The sequence below is a fragment of the Phoenix dactylifera genome, chromosome 1 (assembly GCF_009389715.1).
Source record: "Phoenix dactylifera cultivar Barhee BC4 chromosome 1, palm_55x_up_171113_PBpolish2nd_filt_p, whole genome shotgun sequence".
Taxonomy (NCBI): domain Eukaryota; kingdom Viridiplantae; phylum Streptophyta; class Magnoliopsida; order Arecales; family Arecaceae; genus Phoenix; species Phoenix dactylifera.
The window spans coordinates 37606736-37626433 of NC_052392.1; the positions used below are offsets into that span (position 1 = coordinate 37606736).

Genomic DNA, 19698 nt, shown 5'->3' on the forward strand with positions numbered 1-19698 from the left:
CTCCTAGAATACAAAGTTCACATATTTTCTACATCTTAGACTGCATCCCCAAAGTATAGCACATCAATTCTGTACTTGTTAACTTGTAAGAGAGAGAAAGTATGGTTGTAAGAAAGAAGAGAATGAGGAGTTATCCAATTTTGCCGGAGTATTATACTCCGACGGTAAAAAATTGAAACTTCTTTTAATGGATAAAAAGAGGAAAATGAAGCGTCTCTTAAACTGAAAATAAAATACTCTGACGGAGGCTAGTTCTCTATGATGTTCCAAGTGGTCCTAACAACCAGCTAGCGGGGACTAACTCAAATTTAAAATGCAAACATTTACCTGACGTGAGATACCTCCAACTTGATATTGTTTGTGTCTTTATGCTTTCTACTTGATTCTTGCCCAAGAGATGGACCTCACAGTCTCCTCTTTTAACATGTCTACTTGTTTGCAGTGTACCCTTCTCTAATACCAAGGACTTTGTGGGCCAAGCTTAGCATAAGCAATGAATCCTGCCATTTTTGCAGTCAAGAGGCTGTGAGGTGGGGCTCACGTTTGAGGTGGATGGCTGAAGAAAACCGATTGATAGCCAGATTGCGAGACGCTTGCCGAGTTCTTCACAAGCCAAGAATCCTAATGCCGTTCTCGGATGCACATTTGCCGAAAGTGAGTTGGGCTAGGGACTGATGGGCTGGGGCCCGACCTGGCAGTTCTGCACGCCTTTCCTCACCACCTTTTCTTTTCCATTTCCCTCTCTGCTCTCTTCTCTTCCTTTCTTCTTGGCAAGATCCTCTCCTGTACCTCTTCATTTATGATCATTTCATCTGCTCAGGTGGTGCTTATGCACCGCTTCCTAAGAGACTGGTAAACTGTGGTTTAGATGGATTGGTGGATGGCCATAATCCTAGTAGCCTATAGCCTGTGTGTGAAAACTCACTAGTGAAAAAAGAGATGGATGGGTACAAATTATGATCACTATCGCAGAGACGTGAATCTCGCTAGACATAAAGATGCAAGTTTAAGTAAGAGCCCTTCCAAACCAGAGGCCACAGAAGTGAATACTCAGACGCTTTCTAAATGAGAGTCGCATAAAGGAAATTTCAATATGATCGAAAATTCTGAGCACCGGAACGAGAGAGGTGCACTTTTGGTGGCCTCAGCAGCTCTTGAATCCTTCTGTATTTCCTTTCTTCTTCTTTTTGTTTCTCCTTTTGTTGAGACGGAAAAATTATATAGCCCTGATGAAGATGCGGCCATGGAGTCGGAATACAAAAGATTGCGAAATTGAGGAGCAGGAGTAAGACGTGCTTGGCATGACCGGCAACGCAAAAAGCCATCCAACCCAACACACTGTCTGTCCCTTTTAATTATCTTAACAAAAAACTCTTAGTTCTCTGGAAAAAAAAGAGAGAGGAAACAAAATTTTTTCCCAGATTGCTCTGGAGAAACAACAAGAGAGGTCACTCACAGTCTCATCATGTCAGCCGCAAAGAAGACAATTGGAGAGTGCATGGCAGTTCCTTTCCCTCAAATTTTGATCCAGAGTCTCGCAGGCTCGACGCTTCCCTCGAAGCAGAAATTTCAGCACGGCTGGCAGTTAGCCAAGGCCAAATCGTCCTGTAGATTCAGGTTGTTATAAGGGATAGTCACTGTATGAAACCAACTTAACTCCACTTCTCAAGCAACACCATCATAATTTGCATCTGAAAATTCCAAAACATCTCCAAACCAATATCAAAGAACGGTAGTCTGGTTGAGTTCAAGCTGTGAGAGAATATCTCCTCCAAACTCCAAACCCAGTGTCAACAATACTGCACCCACCATTCTCCGTTCAAAAACGCAAGCATTTGTATCCAAAACCAATATTTGCTCAGCTTCAGGCAAGGATGACAAACCACCATGACTAAATGCCACCACGACAGACTTCAGAAGCATTGTTCTGGCCATCGACCATTAGAAATGCACAATACCTCCTCCAAAGCAATCCTTTATAGCCGGTAAGTCAGAATCCACTGTTTTGTATTCAACAATGAGGGGGAAAACTATTCACAAACTTGATATGATTGTACATGAGAAATCAGAATAATATCCTCTTTATTAAGATAACAAGTAGCACTAAAATTAGGATAGAAGAGAAGTGTGCTTATATTTTCACTCACTCCAGCCACAAGTAAACAACTGTCAATAGTAAATAATAAGTACAATTGGTTCAAAATATACAATTCATCTTTTTGAGGAAAAGCATACAGTTCACCCTTAATTCTCACAAAACCAACATTTTGCTCAAATTGCATTGTCAGCTCAAGCCCACATTTGAGCGACCCTCTTGTTTATGTATAATAATTAGTTTGCTTGCTGATTAGTTTATTATGAAGTGCGGTTGTTTATGTATCATGAGTCTTATATTTCCTTTCTCACCCACTCTTCTCTGGTTGATTGGATGTCACAATACAAACTCAAATTCAATCTATCAAGCTGAAACATCTCAGAATCAAAAACATCTAAGGAGGTGGAGGAGAGATTGTAATGAAAACCTGTCTCTGGACACCTGCAAAATGGGTGAAGAAATTAAAAGACTTGATCATTAACTGGGGGAAATAAAACTTGAGAACTATTTAATTTGCACTCTTATACCTTTTTTCCCCAAGGTCCTATGTTTTTCTATCAAATTTGCAAACAATACACTATTTTGAGTCCCATGATAATTCTCATAAAAACTTGTATTGGGCATGGGTATTTATTTGACAAAAGAACTGATTAAAGACTATCTATCCTGGAGAACATCCTGCTGAAGATTATCCAATATATCACCGCTTCACCCCAACACAATCAAATATGGATACTGATACAGCATCACACTGTTTCACCAAAATTTCAGCTCAGATAAACTAATTTACATTTCATCATCTTTATGAGAACTACTCTATAACCAGAAAGAAATCATGATAACACAAAAGATAATATTCATTGAAAAATATAATTGTATATTGGAACCATGAGTTTAATTTCACAATACCGCACATGAACAATGTAAAGACAAAATCACCACCAATCACCATCTGTATCGCCATCAGCGGGAATGCTGCCACGAGAAATCTGAAGTGTACGATCTTGGGTAAAGGAGAACAGTCAACAACAGCTGCTAGTAGAAGCATCAGCTTGTGGTGGCTTCTGCTTAAAAATGTTGTTCTTCACACCTGCCGAACCCTCAGCCAAGAGGCTTGGTGTATCTAAGATCTGTACCATTGATGTAAACAATTATTACTCATATTTTTAATAGACCTCCAGTAGCTTATTGTGATAACATGTATATAGAAGATGCAATTTCAAGATCCATCTATTCATACTTCCAATGCTTTTCTCTTTCCTCATTAAGTGGTCAGTGCTTCCTCTAAAACTCTAGAAGAAAAATCTCAAAAGCAACGAAGAGGATAGTCTGGTATAAGATAGATCCGGAATACCTTTTATCTAAAACATTGCCAAAGAAAGTGAAAGAAAAAAATTACTAATAGAGCAAACCAACAAACAGTTCAAGCATCTGGAAATCAGCAGGCAGAAAATACTCCCTTGGAATTTAGCATGGGTATCTAGGATGCCCAAGACTTAAACCGCAAGCAAAGCATAGAGATAATGTACTACAAAACTAGAATAGGCTAACAACTCAATGGCACTTGTTAAAAATCCTCTGCTAAATGACATTTTATCGTAAAGAAGAAAAGGTATACCCTATACCACATAATAATGGGAAATTCTACAATAATGCTGCTTAAAAATTGCAAAAATAGAATCATCATCCCATGTAGAAGACTTTTCTTCAAAAGATTTATCAAAAGTTATGCAAGACCTTTGCGTAAATCTATTTTTACTTTCACTAAATATATATATCTAAGCTAAATCAAAGGGTCTGGGTTCGCATTAAGTAAAACTGGCTTTCCAGACATTTGCATAACTACCAATTGCAGCACAATCTTTCATGATCATAACAGCTGACTTGGAAACAGATACTTCGTGTTGATAATATAACCCAGATCTCAGAATCAATAGATGATAGACCTCCCAACAGATGAATCATCAGATGTATTGGAATTTTCATACCTTTAAGACAAGCTCTTCAAAGCATTGCTCCACATTGACTCGTGTTTTTGCACTACATTCTAAAAACAGACAACCATATTCCCTAGCAAAGTCAATGCCCTCCTTCTTTCTGACAACTCTCTCACTTTCCTGAAAAGATAAAAAGCATAAAAACTTCCATTGCTTTTTAATTAAACATGTATTCTCAATATATGGAAAAAAAACCTAAAGATACAACAGATGATGCCAAGGTTAAGAACATGATAGATAATATCAAAATAGAAATTAAATGACTGGTTTATTGCATTATACAAAATTGCCCATCAAAAATAAAGATCTAACTATATACATGTACATTACCTTATCAACCTTGTTACCAACAAGCATTTTGATGCAATCTTGATTAGTTGAGTAAAGGTCTATTTCCTTAGCCCATACATCAGCCAGGTTGGTGAATGTTTCCCTTCATGTTACATCATAAACTGTCATAAATTACCAAGGAAAAAAAAATTATCAGCAAACATTTTCACCATATTGTCTATGCTAATATTGAGCTATGTGGATATTATGACATTTATAAAGAAACCGTAGGTGTATATCTGCATAAAGAAGATATATAGTCTTGGTTGGAGAGATATATTAGCTATTAAGTAAAAGCTGAAAGATTGCCCACTCAGATTTGTGACTAAGCAATTCAGATGGCCATTAGATTCCTGGTTCAAGCAGGAGTTTAATTCAATGTACTGGGAGACGCACACAATGAAAATGGTGGCCATATAGCATATTTAGGCAAAGGACCAAACCAAATACAGTCTTGTGAGGGTAGAAAACATTAAGCTAGGGCCAGCCAGGTTTACAGATATAAGTCCTTACTACGCCTTTTCTCCTTATGCCTCCCTTACATCTGAGCCGTAGGACAAAAGAGCAGCAAGAATAAAACCAGCCCGGTATATTATCCTCCTTTCCACTTGTTCAATGTAACCTCCTTTTGCTCTTTCTTCTTTCTTGTCCTCTCTTCCTAATCCTATCTTCTTCTCCTAAGTTGTTCTCAGTTCCTTCTTTTTTCCCTTTAACTGCATTTGTCATCTGAGTTTATCAGAAAGATATTGAGTTTATCAGAAGATAAATGGCTAAGAGGAAGATATGAAGATCAGATAACATAGTCCTACCTGCAAGGCAACCTGAATAATCTGAGAACTAAATTCTGCTGAAATATCCAGATATTATTAGATAAGAGTCATTAATGACGCTGAATAGATCGAGAACTCTTTGTCAATCCAAGGAATATTTGAAGCTGTTTACAGCAGACAAGATTACAGTTTCAGCTTTGCAGTGTCCTCTTAGCTTGAATGTGTGAATCTTACATGGTGCTGATCTGATTTCTGGTTGGTTAGGTGTCTCACTAATAACTTGCTAAGAAGAGGTGATACATAACATTATCTAATGTTAGTTCTTATAGTAGATGGACTATTTTTTGAATGACAGTATCTCTCCGAGGCATATGCTTATTAGGTTGATTAGTTAAGGCCAACAAAGAGGAACAGGTAATAGAGGGGTAAATATACCATTTAGTCATTTTCTCTTACAAAAATGTTTCCTTAGTATTTGTATTTACAAGTCATTTTCTCCTCTAACTTTTGTTCCATTTATAGTTTTGTGGTTTTATGCGAGAAAGGTGTTAAAGTATATATGATAATTTTTCTGAAAGAATTCCAGATAATGAATCTATAATTCTCACCTTTAAAAAAATCTATAATTCTTTCATTTATTTATTTGATTCTTGCATCATCTCAAACAAAAATTCATGGCCTCTTTCCCTAATTCATAGTGCTCACAACTATCTAGCTTAGATTATGATTACATACCTGAAGCAGAAAAATACTGCATTCCAAATATTAGACAATAGCTGGATATTGACAGGTTAAATCTAGATGCATAAATATTTGTTGCATGCCAAGGCTATATCTGATATGTGTGGCACACTGATATGCATTGGACAAAGCAAGTTTATGTGTCAATACTTAAAGTATCTTTTCATATCCAGATAATTCCTGGATAGACTTAGGTATGATGATAAAAGGCTTTCTTTGACGAATATGAACCTTTTAGTTGTGGATCATGATGGATATTTTAATTTCAGTAATTGTAGTACAAATGTTATCGTATAAGGTATGGACTATGTTATTAAGGTAACCTATCATGCATCATGGATGCTTTTTTTTTACACAGATATATTTATATTTATTTACTTGATATTTTCTATTATAGCCAGATTCTGTCCTATTTTTGCTGAAGGTTGGCCACAGTATTTGCATCCATGCTTCGTAGCACTTAATGGATTTGATCTGACACCTGAACCAGGATCTGAACAGCTAATCCTAGAGTGGTGTCCACAGATAATCCTCCACAAAACCTTTTGTTATAGTTCATTTCAACATATTTTATCAACATAAATATTCAAATTATCCTTAATAACAATTTGTCAATCATCACTTGTAAATTGGTAAATATAATTACATAACAAGGAAGTTTTTATTAATTATCAGTTTATTTACATTTTAGGGCATCATTATATCCCACAGAGATAAGGATCCTACATGGTGTTCCAGAATTTGGAGGTTGCCAAGTTGTAGCCTTGATCCTGCAGCCATATTTACATTCTTTTTAGTTTTTAGGTGCCAAAGATAATAGTATATGTACTTTTTAGACCAGAGTCAGAGAACTGTCCCGAACCGAGCAGTTCCAGCCGTTCTGAGCCGTACTGACAGCTCACCGGTATGGTTCCGGCAACGGAAACAAAAACTGTTGCCGGAGTCAGAGAAGGAGAAGGAAAGAGAGAGCGAGCAAAGGAGGAAGGGAGAGGGAGGGAAGCCGGTGGAGGGTGGCGGACGCTGGCGGAGGCTGCGGGAGGCGAGGCCGCGGCCGGTTCCCCTGTTTCGAATGGGAGAGGGAGGAAGAGGGAGAGAGAGAGAGGCCGGCGGAGGGTGGTGGATGCTGGCGGAGGCTACAGGAGGCGAGGCTGTAGCCGGTTCCTCTGTTTCGAATGGAGGAGGGAGGGAGAGGGAGAGGGAGAGGGAGAAGGAGGGAAGCCGGCGGAGGGTGGCAGACGCTAGCGGAAGCTGCGGGAGGCGAGGCCGCGGCTGGTTCCTCTGTTTCGAACGAAACAAAAAAACCAGCCACCGACCTCCACCGCCGGCCTCCTCTCCCCCCCTTTTCTCTCTCTCTATTTTTTTCTCTCCCACGGTTTGCATTCCCTTTCCTCTGTCGGCACAGGCCTGACACGGCACGGCACGGGCCCGTACCGACTTATGCCGCCGGAGAATCAGTATGGTACCCGGTACCGGTTCCGCCGACCTTTTTTCAGACACAACATTGGGTATAATGATGTACATAGATCACCTGGTTCATCAAGCTTAGGCCATTGAACTGAAGGATTGTAGAAGGAAAAACCAAGATTGCTGACTAGAACACGAGAAATAGTAGAGTAGTTTCAGCGCATATGAAAAACTATCATCCAAATTTTCTCTTCATCAATGAATGATATTAGAATCTAATAAAATGAAAAGCTATCAAATTCAAATTCAATGGTATAGAAAGGAGTAATTGATAATTGCATACCCATGATGATCCCTTGTGCTCCTCTGTAATATGAGCTGGTTAAAGTTCTGAACCTTTCTTGTCCAGCTGCATGATACAGATGCTTTTTCTGTTATCACTAATTTACATTCAAAAGTCATAGATCATTCATTACACCATAGAATGCCTTTTTAGAATCTCAAAATATATGTGTACATGTATGCATGTGTAACTTATCGAATAAAATAAGATAGAAGGATCCACTGCAAACCACAAGAATTAATCTAAAGACTTCTCATCTATTAAAATAGAATCTTCCTTGAAATTACAAGAGATAAAACAACGTAGAAATAGGTTAGGACATGCCAAGGCGCTAGGCTGATAGACTTTCAGGAGCTAGGCTAGTGCCAGAAGCTTGGAGTGCATCCTGCTTTTGCGCATTTTTGAGGTCACAATCACTTGTTAGCTTCTTGTTGCTTCATTAATTGTTTGCACTCTACCTTATGAATTACCAGATCTAATGACACCAACATAAAATGTCATTCAACAAGCATTTAAACTCAACTTTAACCTGATGTCCTATTTACATCAAACTGACCTCGTGGATCCAAGTACGACCCAACAAGGTCTGAGATATATCCACAAACAATCTGAACTTGACAATAACACCCTATGAATTGTTACAGGTCATAAGGCAGCTCAAAAAAAAGAGGGGCTGCCATTATTCCTCAAAGACGAGTTGGTTTAAAGGGGAAAAATCCTTGTTCATTTTGTGGTTTAAGCAATCTGTAAAGGTCAAGCAATAAGACAAAGAGGAAAGGTCATCCAGTGCAAAGATTTCACCAATTTAAAGTTCTATTGGGATCTGATTGGTTGTGTATAACTCTAAATCCATTGAAAACATACTATGCCTGGTCAACTTGCTACAAACCAGAATTGCTCATGATACTATTAACTCATGATAATAAATGCATGTCTACTACATAGCATTTGTTATCAAACAGATTGTCATGAAAACTGCAGTTGCACATAAAGAGTAAAAGGGGAAGGAAATATAAAATTATTTTTAATTGTTTTAAATGGTAATATACAAGTACATGGCGCTACCATCGTACCAAAATGGCTGGTGTATTAGTAGATGGATGTACTTATTTACAAGATCAACCTCTTATTCTCCCATGAATAAAAGCAACTTCTCCATTGGCAAATAACAAGCCTTATGTGCTTTCGGAACTCCATATAGTTGTTTGAATAGTGAATTACACTTCCATACCATCCACGCTAATATTGCTATTCTCATACGCCAAAAAAATAACCTTCTTTTTCACACATCAGAAAAAGGTTACCAGTTCATTGTGGCATTTAAAAAAAAATTTCACTCTTTATTCATTTCATGACCATTCTTTATGTCCTCACAAAGCTTCTTATTGTTGGTTCCTGTACTCTTTAGGATAGGGTGAATGTAACAGCTCAGAAAATTCAACTTTTGGCAACAGCATCACAAAAATAATGTATCCGCTCCATAGGGTTAATTTTTAGGCCTGAATTGCATTGGTCAGGGGATTAAGTCAAATTCAATGCCTCAGGAGTTAGAATAAATCAAGAGAATGAAATGAAATGAGTATAGGACCAAAAAGGAAATCAAAGTGACATCTCATACGATACATCGAGTTAAATCGTTACCAGTGTCCCAGATTGCGAGCTTCAGCTTTTTTCCTCCAATTGTAACCATTTTTACCTTGAAATCCACACCCGAAACAAAAAAATGAAGCTGTTGATTTTGATCGAAGTAATTGGTAAAACAAACAAAATTGTGAAAAACTTGCACCGCTAGCATGTTATTGAACTCCAAGCCTCGATGAAAATTCTTTCAGAATAAATTTTTACTATGAAGAAAATCTGGTGCAAGAATACATTCAGTTCCGAATAGTCAAACTGAGCCACATAATCTACAGGAAGAAATTCAAATATCACAAAAGATAATTTGTTGGAAATAATGATTGACATTAGAAAGATTACCGGTAACCATGTTGGAACCAACCACAATAAAAAGAAAAATGAAGATTTTTTATGATGTCTTTATTATGAACGACTTAAGATCATTATTCCCAAAATATCTACCAAATTAACATGTTTTTTCTATGATCATTGCTACCAATTCTAACTACAAATTGTTCTTTGTTCTTGGAAACTCTAACACCCTCAAGTATTACAACAAAAACTAGTTAAATACATCAGTATCTTAATTATCCTCCATAAATAAATAAAACAGAGCATTTACAAACCATAACACAATATCGAATCTAACACAGTAGCACCTGATCATTTCATTTTCCAATTTAGATGTAAAAATATTATCAAATTCATATACTTAAAAGCTTTGCACTGCAACTGCTGCTATGATTTTAACCACCGGACATCATTTGCAACTCTCAGTCTCATACGTCCGTGTATTACAACAAAACTCAGTTATTACACATTTTTTCTATTACCATTGATCAATAAATACACAAACCACTAGCAAACAACAATACAGCATCAATTCAACTATATAGCTGCAAATCTCACTTTTCCAATTCGTATGCACATATAATATCAAATGCTTACTCTTAGAAGCACTAGTACTCTGTGATTGTTTCTTCAATTATTCTTTATATCTCTCACACCCTCGAGAATTACAATAATAACTCATTGATCACATGATTTTCATAATTATAGCCCCACGTATACAAACAGACCATTCAGTCGCAATAACACATTATAAGTTCAATCCAGTAGCTTCAAATTTTTCTCATTTCTACATGTATCCACAAAAATTATCGAACTCCCTAATAAATCTCTCCACCAGTACAATAAAAACGCACTGCATTATTGGAAAAGCTCGAAGAAACAAATGGAAGGATCTGAAATCTCACCAAACGTGGGGGAGAGATCGTCGAAGGAGTCCGAGGTGAATCTCAGGAGGCTGCTCTTTCCCACCCCCGAATCCCCGATTAGCAACAACTTGAATCAAACTTTCTACGGTAAGGAAAACCTAATAAGATCTCAGCGCACCTCGAATCTGGAAATTAAGGCTCCGTTTGAAAACTTGGAATCGAGGAGAAAGGAATGAAATGGAAGGGAAAGTTAAAAATTTTGATGTTTGGGAGTTTTTTTAGTGGAGGGAAAGGAAAAGAAAAGGAGGGAATAGAAGGGAATAGGAGGAAAAATTTTGGGCTTCAATTCTCTCCTTTCTTGGATTTGGAGAAAGGAATTGGAACTTAATAAATTTTTTATAATACCTATTTTATTCTTAAATTAAAGAAGTACCAAATTAAAAAGACAAATATATCCTACGGTATTTTAGTAGAAGTGTTAAAAAGGTATACTTTCTTTTCTTTTCTCTCCAAACTTCCAAACAAGAGGAAGGAAAGTACTTTCTCTTCCCTCCTAAAACACCCAAACAAGAGAAGAGGAAAGTCTATTCTATTCCTTTCTTTTCTTTTTCCTCCTCATTAAAGTTTTTCTTTCTTTTATTTTCTCCCCAAAACTCCCAAACGGAGGGTAAGGGGGAAGGAATTCGAGATCTCGGGTCAAGAATTCGATAAATAGAGGATTAGAAGTAAAAGCGGTGACGGAAAGGAAGAAAAGGGGGAAGGAATCCCGCGGTGGTGAAGAAAGCTGCAGATGGCGACTAAAGAAAGAGGAAACCGGTGGCGGTGGGTTTACATTATTAGACCGAGCTGTACTGAGCTTACTTTAATATTATACTAATAATAATAATAATAATAATTTAAAATTTAATTTTTAATTGAAGCTGTTTGTAAAAATTTGACAAGATTGGACTGAATTCGGTATTGAATTTCTCAAAGAAATCCTAATTGAATTTCACCCTATGTACCTACTCCATCTCTCGATAATTAATTCTAATCGAAATCAAATCTCTATGCTCTTGCTGTTTCGGGCGATTTTAAGAAGTGATACCATGAAAGCTATTGCTCGATTTTTTCTAATCACAAAACATGAACCATCAGCAAAATGATTGGTGATTGAGCACGCTTGTCATCTATGGATCACAAAATCAAGCAAGCCCACTACTCAATCATGAGACGTTCCATAGGATTTAAATTTAGACATATGTAGTTCAATGATGCATTAGGTTTAGTTGCTATGGTTAAGATTTAAATTTTGTATTAAAAATTAATCAATAATTTGAAATTCATAAAATTTGTGCCATGGTCACTTACCTATGTTTGACCAAAAATCTCCAGGTTGGGCAACTCTGCTGCACCTATCAAAACTGTTAAAATAAATTACTTGCTATTCATCTTTTTTTATTTATATATTTATTTGTTTAATTAATTATTTTTTTATTTTATTTATTTATTTATTTATTTTCTTTCTCTTTTTTTTTTCTCTCTCTCTCTCTCTGTTTTTTTTTTCTTTCTTCTCCATCGCCCTTTCCCCTTTTCTTAGGTGGATAGGTGGGGTCTGAGCCCGCCCCACCGAGAAACAAGTGAGGAGAGGAAAAGGGGCCTCCGGACCGGCGGCGGCTGTGGCCGAGGACCCGCGTGGGGTGGGGGGGAGGGGGGAGGGGCGAGTGCCCACCCCACCGATGGGGGTCGGGAGGAAATGGAAGGGCTTACCTTGCTTTGGAGGGGCTGTGGCTACGAATCCGACGGCACAACAGCAAGGCACAGTGAGCCCGAGCAGGGGAAGGAAGAAGGAAAGGGAGAAAGGAAAGGAAGGGAACGAGAAGGGCTCTGGAGGAGGAAGAAGGGCTCGGTGAGCCCATGCAGAGAGGGAGGGAAAGAAATAGAGGGAGGAAACTGCGGATTCTGCGATCTCCTCGTGCTATTCCTCCAAAATTGGTGCCCGCCGGAAAGGAAAGGAGAGGGGCAGGACTCCGGCGATGTTGTGCGGCCCTGCCTCTCTTGCGGCGAGGATCACAGCCAGCTCCTCCTAGCTGGCCGTGAGAAGGGCAGGGATCACGGCCAAATCCTCCCAGCTGACCGTGAACAGGGTGTCACACTACTAGTTAAGATCATTCAGGAATTGATGCCAAGATCATTTCCCAAAAAATAAAAAGAGAATTGATGCCAGGATAATGCCAATAAATAAACGATCAAGTTGGACAAGAAACTGATTTTTTTTATTTAACAGATTATATATTCAAAGAATATGGCAACAATCAAACTTGGTTAATGTTGACTAAGGATTTAAATATCAGTGCCTATACTTATGCCAAACACATGTAGGCACAGTATCTCTGTGCGCCATGCCGGCACATGTTTAATTTTATATCGAAGAAAAAAAAAATAAAGAAACTGAAATTTTTTTTTAGATAAAAAATTAAGAATGGATTTAATAGAATTATACTGATCCATACCGATGGTTTTGCACTATTAGCATGCTCGATCTTCACACTATCCAACACTTGTTTCTCTTGTGTTCTATCATCAATTGTTTCTTTGCCCTCTATTTTCTCTGCAATGACAGATAAAAAAATAGAGCAATTAGCCAAAATGTAAGCATAACTACTTAACAATTTCGACACGTCGAGGAATAGATGGCTACCGATCATCTTGTGGAAGCGAAAGTTGAGGGCATCGTTCTATTCTTAAGATTTTTGGAAAGAAAAGGCAATTCAACCCTTCCACCCATATGAGCTTGGCGCAATTCACAAGTTGCAGCTCCTCAAATGCATCTCGGTTCTGCTGCGCCAACAGCAAAAACGTTAGGTCTTCACAATTATCAACCACTAAGGACTGGAGTGTGGATGGGAGTAGTTTATCTTCCAAGACTTGGACTCCAGGACAGTCCTTTATAACCAAGCTTCGAAGAGATGTGAGCTTGGGCAGGCACCGTAGTGGTGGGATGTCCGTGCAACACCATATGGTCAGCTCTTCAAGTACGGGTATAGAGTTTGTTTCCAGAAAGAGTTCCCAAGAATTACTGAAGCAAAGATGCTCAACGGATGTCAAATCATCAAACTCATGCATTATGTTTTCCCATGTGTTCGATATAGTTAGCTTGTTACCTGAAGCGACCTGGTACATTAGCAAAAGAGAATAAGAGAACTCTCTTGGTGCATATGTTTGAAGCTTTAAAACAAACAATCTAAGAATGTACAATTGTGTAAGTCTTTAAGTGATCAATTGGAGCATTTCAAATTTAGGATAGAGGGTACCTGAATGCACTTGATTCTTTGTATTTGCACCCATTTACTCAATCTAGGACAATCAACAATTTTCACTCTGTAAGGCATAGATGAGAACTGATCTTCAACATGTGGAGGAATAGATGGTTGTCGATCATCTTGTGGAAGCGGAAGAAGGCATCGTTCTATTCTTAAGACTTTTGGGAAGGAAAGCCAATTCAGCCCATCCACCTGTTCGAGCTTAGGACAATTAACAAGTTGCAGCTCCTTAAATACATATCGGTTCTGCTGCGCTAACCACAAAAATGTTAGGTTCTCACAACTATCAACCACCAAGGACTCGAGCGTGGATGGGAGCTGCTTATCTTGCAAGACTCGGACTTTAGGACAGTCCTTTATAACCAAGCTTCGAAAAGATTCGAGTTTCGGTAGGCACCGTAGTTGTGGGATTTGCGTGCAACCCCATATGGTCAGCTCTTCAACTCTGGGTATGGAGGCTCTTAGACAAAAGTGTTCCCAAGAATTACTGAAGCAAAGATGCTTAACGGATGTCAAATCATCAAACCAATGCATTATTTTCTCCCATGTGTTCGACATAGTCATCTTATTGCCTGAAACAACCTGGTACATGAGCAAAAGAGAATCAGAGAACTCTGTTGGTGCATGAGTTTCATATAAAAGATTTAAAACAAACAATTTGAGAATGTACGATTGTGTAAGTCTTCAAGCGATCAATTGGAGGACTTCAAATTTAGGATGGAGGGTACCTGAATGCACTCGATTCTTTTTATTTGGCACCAGTTACTCAATCCAGGGCAATCAATAATTTGCACTCTACAAGGCATACGTGAGAGCCGTCTGTTGGCACTTTGCGGGTGAATTAGTGGAGGGACGATTTGACTACTCCAAGACCTAACTGAGCACCCACGGTTAAAATCTCGAATAATATCATGTGGAAGCTGGAGTCGAGGGCATCGTTCTATTATTAAGATGTTTGTGACAAAAAAGCAATTCAACCCTTCCACCCGTTCAAGCTTAGGACAATTAACAAGCTGCAGCTCCTTAAGTGCATATTGGTTCTGCTGCGCCAACTGAAAAAATGTTATCTCCTCACAATTATCAACCACCAAGGACTTGAGCGTGGATGGGAGCCGTCTATCTTGCAAGACTCGAACTCCAGGACAGTCCTTTATAACCAAGCTTCGAAGAGATATGCACTCAGGTAGATCATCTTGTGGAAGCCAGAGTCGAGGGCATCGTTCTATTCTTAAGATTTTTGTGAGGAAAAGGCAATTCAGCTCTTCCACCAATTCGAGCTTAGGGCAATTAATAAGTTGTAGCTCCTCAAATGCATATCGGTTCTGCTGCGCTAATCGCAAAAATGTTAGGTCCTCACAACTATCAACCACCAAGGACTTGAGTGTGGCTGGGAGCAACCTATCTTGCAAGACTCGAACTCCAGGACAGTCCTTTATAACCAAGCTTCGAAGAGATATGCGCTCGGGCAGATCATCTTGTGGAAGCCGAAGTTGAGGGCATCGTTCTATTCTTAAGATTTTTATGAGGAAAAGGCAATTCAGCCCTTCCACGTCTATGAGCTTGGGGCAATTCACAAGCTGCAGCTCCTCAAATGCATGTCGGTCCTGCTGCCCCAACCGCAAAAATGTTAGGTCCTCACAACTATCAACCACCAAGGACTCGAGCGTGGATGGGAGCAGTTCATCTTGCAAGACTTGGACCCCAGGACAGTCCTTTATAACCAAGCTTTGAAGAGATGTGAGCTTGGGCAGGCACTGTAGTGGTGGGATTTTCATGCAACCCCATATGGTCAGCCTTTTAAGTACGGATATGGAGTCTCTTGGCAGAAAGAGTTCCCAAGAACTACCGAAACAAAAATGCTCAAATCCATGCATTATGTTCTCCCATTTGTTCGATATAGTCATCTTGTTGCCTGAAGCGACCTGGTACATGAGCAAAAAAGAATTAGAGAACTCTGTTGGTGCATGAGTTTCATACAGAAGATTTAAAACAAACAATCTGAGAATGTACGATAGTGTAAGTCTTCAAGTGATCAATTGGAGCACTTCAAATTTAGGATGGAGGGTACCTGAATGCAGTTGATTCTTTGTATTTGGCACCAGTTACTCAATCCAGGGCAATTAATAATTTGCACTCTAAAAGGCACAAATGAGAGCTGATCTTCTGCCATGATCTGAAGTTTAGAACAATTTTTTATAATTAATTTCTCAAGAGAAGTAAGGATTTGCATCCCTGACAGTGATGTCAACTGCTGGCACTCCTCAATATGCAGATCTTGAAGATTGGATGGCAGTCCTTCCTCTGATAAGAGTTGGAGTTGAGGACAATTTCTTATAGTTAATGCCCCAAGAGAAGTAATGTTTTGCATCCCCAACAGTGATGTCAACTGCCGACACTCCTCAATATGTAGACCTTGAAGATTGGATGGCAGTCCTTCCTCTGATAAGAGCTGGAGTTGAGGACAATTGTATATCTTCAGATCTTTGAGTGAGTGGAGATGATGCAGCCCTACTATGGATGTGAGTTGCCGGCAACCAGATATGTACACCCTCTCAAGCATGGATGGTGATATAGGTGCATCCAAATTTTCAAGAGAGTCATAAATGTATAGAGGAAGAGATCTTATTTTTTCACAACCGATTATATCGATTTCTTGAAGTGATGCAAAGGAGAAAGGATTTCCCACCCATTCTGGAAACTTGGAACCACCATACCCTTTTATAGATAAAACTTTAAGGTTGGCATGAGGCTGGAGATACTTGAGCATGGCTTCCTCCCTTTTTTCATCCGCTGGGACATCCTTATTTTTCTTTGAAAAAGATTCTAGATGTAGCAATCTGTTATGACGCAGATCATTTTTGCAGTCGACCGCTTTCCAATGTAGAGACAACTTCTCAAGTTTATGCTTATGTTTAAGACTGGCATCCCTGACATTCTCTATGTTGACCAAGTTCCTGAGCCCTGAGATCCTGAGAAATCCTTGGAGATTCACCAAGTCCGTCAGCACTCCTATCCCACCCTGCACTTTATAACATCCAAGCAAGCTCTTAAGATTTGCTAGTTTTCCGATCCCAGCTGGCAGGCAGAGATTTACCCTATTCACAATTTGTAGGTGGTGGAGGTTAGTAAGGTTGCCTAGGCCATCTGGTAACTCTGTAAGATTCCGGCAATCAAGTACCAATGTCTGTAAGTGATAAAGGAGGCATATTGATTCAGGGAGCTTTTTAATTTTGTTGGATATGATATTTAAGTATCGTAGGTTGGTAAGATTGCCTAGGTCATCTGGTAACTCTGCAAAATGCGGAAAATCAAGTACCAATGTCTGTAGGTGATAAAGAAGGCATATTGATTTAGGGAGCTTCTTAATTTTGTTGGATGTGATACGTAAGTAGCGTAGGTGCTTCAGGTTACCGAGTAAATCTGGGATCTCATCTTCCATTTCCCAACAAAATTCTAGAGTCTGTAAACATCTTAGTAGCAGCAGAAACTTGATTAATTCTTGGATTGTTGTTGGAAATCTAAGCTGATGCTGTATTAACAGGGTCCGTAAGGCCCTAAGATTATTCGAGCACAGTGATTTCCCAAATTCCTTTTCATCAGCTTTCACATATAAATGGCGAACCTCGTTGGGATGATTAGGCAGCTTCTTATCCACAATTGCCCAGCACTCATTTACTGCAATAGATTTCGCTAGATCATGTATCATATTATGCATCTTAAACTTAGACCAGTAGGAATCAAAGAACGATCTTCTTTGCAAGTCATTGAAGTATTCACTGCCAATGTCTTCCGTTCTTCTTCTACCTCCACATGTCTGGATGTAAGCTTGTGCCATCCACAATCGGACTAATTCATCTTTGTCAAACTCATAATCCTTAGGAAACATGGAACAATAAACGAAACAAGGTTTTAGATGTGCTGGCATGCGGCTATAACTTAGTCTAAGAGCTGGCAAAATCTCATTATTCTCGTCGACTTCCCATATATCACTTTGTATGACATCCATCCAGCTATCTTCATCTGTCGTGTATCTCAGAAGGCTTCCTATTGACTTCACAGCCAATGGTAAGCCGGAACACTTCTCGACAATCTGCTTACCCATATTCAACAAGCGTGGTTGTTCTTCAGGGTCCCGACCATGGAATGCATAATGCCTGAATAATGCCCAAGACTGCTCTGGAGACAAGCAGCGAGGATGATAAGAATGCACTGCCTGCATGATCTCAGCGACCGAATCATTCCTACAGGTCACAATAATTCTTACTATTTCTGCACCAATGAAGGGAAGCAACACTCTCTCCCAATGGCTTTGCTGATCATTCCAGACGTCGTCGAGCACGAGCAACACTCTCTTCCCCTTCAGCTTTTCCTCGAGAGTATCTTGAAGTGTGCTTAGTTGTGCAAGATGACATGAATTTTGAGTAATACACTCAATGATGTCCTTTGTTAGCCTTTTAACATCGAAATCATCAGATACACAAACCCATCCGGTTAGATTGAAATATTGTTTTACCTTGGGATCATTATAGACCAGCTGAGCGATGGTGGTTTTTCCCAGTCCTCCCTTGCCGACAATCGGAACGACGGAGATACCATGTCCCACACCCTCTGAAAACAGCAAGTCAATTATTGCCTGCTTGTCGTGTTCCCTTCCATAAATACTCGACTCATCCACCTTGTGGCTGGTTGGTGCTGGGTACGGAGCTTCGAGGACTCGTCGCTCTCCATCTTCCTCTCTTAAATGGAGGTTTTCTCGATCCTGCGAGATCTTATCGAACCTCTCCCTGATCTTTCTGATTCTATCCCCCATGCCGTCCGGAATTGAAACCTGTTGGAGTTTTAAATTTATAAAAGGATTTAATTTTTTAAAAAAAATAAATCAGCCTTATCCTCTGAATTTTAGATGATTTAAATACTTTAAAATACTTATTTTTTCAGACGTTTCTATCCCCCATGCCGTCCGGAATTGAAACCACTATGGTGGAAAGAGACCACTTACCTGTTCCTCATCGTCCCCTTCCACTCGCTTCCTCTTGCGGGAAGTTCGGCTTTCCCCTTGGGCTCGCAGTACCTCGTACTGGTACTCGTCCAGCACGTCGTCTGCTTCATAAGCCACTTCTTTAAGCTCCTTCAGCCAGAGCTTGACGGATTTGTCTCGTATCTCCCTCTCCTCCGCGTCATGGAGCACTGCTCGGATCCTCTCCAATGTTCTCTCCAGCTCCTTCAGATCTTCCAAGACACTGCTGCGTGGATCCGATGATGAAGACGGCGAGACTGCCCAACTGCGAACACAGCCCAATACTTGGCTGGTTTTTGATAGGATGGAAGAGAGGAAAGCGCTCGCCATTGCACAACCTCGGTTTCCTCCTTGCTCGGATCAGACACGGCAAACAAGGAAGAGGGCTTTGGCTTTCCTTCTCGTCTCCTTCTCAGAAGGGGCGAACCGGAGTCAAGTCAACGCGGAGGAAATAGTATTACAATTTACAAATTTACAATACTATTTTATAAAAGTCAAGTGGATTATTGATTGGATTAGATTCACTCAGCGGTGGATAAGGCTGCAAATGGGTCGGGTCGACCCGTGACCCGATCCGACCCGCGTAGACCCGTGACCGACCTGCAAATGGGACAGGCACAGCAGCAAGAAAGCCAGAGAAGCAGACCCATGATGGTTTCTTTAGTGAATGGGAGCTATCTAGATATGTTCTTGTGCCAGGAGAAGAAGAAGAAGAAGACAGGAGCTCCACACAGCTGTGCTCTGCTTCAGAGTCTCTTAGGCCCAGAGGAGAGAGAGAGAGAGAGGACTGGTGGTTTGAGTTGGAAAGAAGGTGGCTTGTCTAAGGACCAGAAATGATGCTAAGTAGGTGGCTTTAACAGCACTG

At 39.7% G+C, this 19698-nt stretch overlaps 1 protein-coding gene across 5 annotated transcripts; it reads right to left on the bottom strand.

Moving 5' to 3' along the window:
- Nucleotides 1–1324: 1324 nt before the first annotated feature.
- Nucleotides 1325–19275, bottom strand: LOC103722208 (putative disease resistance protein RGA3). Of its 5 annotated transcripts, XM_039133524.1 has the most exons (12): nt 18816–19275; nt 15885–18644; nt 14545–15738; nt 13808–14398; nt 13195–13667; nt 13007–13104; nt 9322–9376; nt 7681–7746; nt 4423–4544; nt 4084–4212; nt 3005–3225; nt 1325–2536 (listed from the first exon to the last, which is right to left on the bottom strand). In XM_039133524.1, the coding sequence occupies exons 1-6, from the start codon at nt 19161–19163 to the stop codon at nt 13077–13079; spliced, it is 5394 nt and encodes a 1797-aa protein (XP_038989452.1). In that variant the 5' UTR covers nt 19164–19275; the 3' UTR covers nt 1325–2536; nt 3005–3225; nt 4084–4212; nt 4423–4544; nt 7681–7746; nt 9322–9376; nt 13007–13076. The 5 variants fall into 5 exon arrangements, with proteins under 5 accessions (XP_038989452.1, XP_026666236.2, XP_038989459.1 ...); XM_026810435.2 differs by having other exon boundaries at nt 2066–3225; XM_039133531.1 differs by lacking the exon at nt 13808–14398 and having other exon boundaries at nt 2066–3225.
- Between the last annotated feature and the right edge of the window lie 423 nt (nt 19276–19698).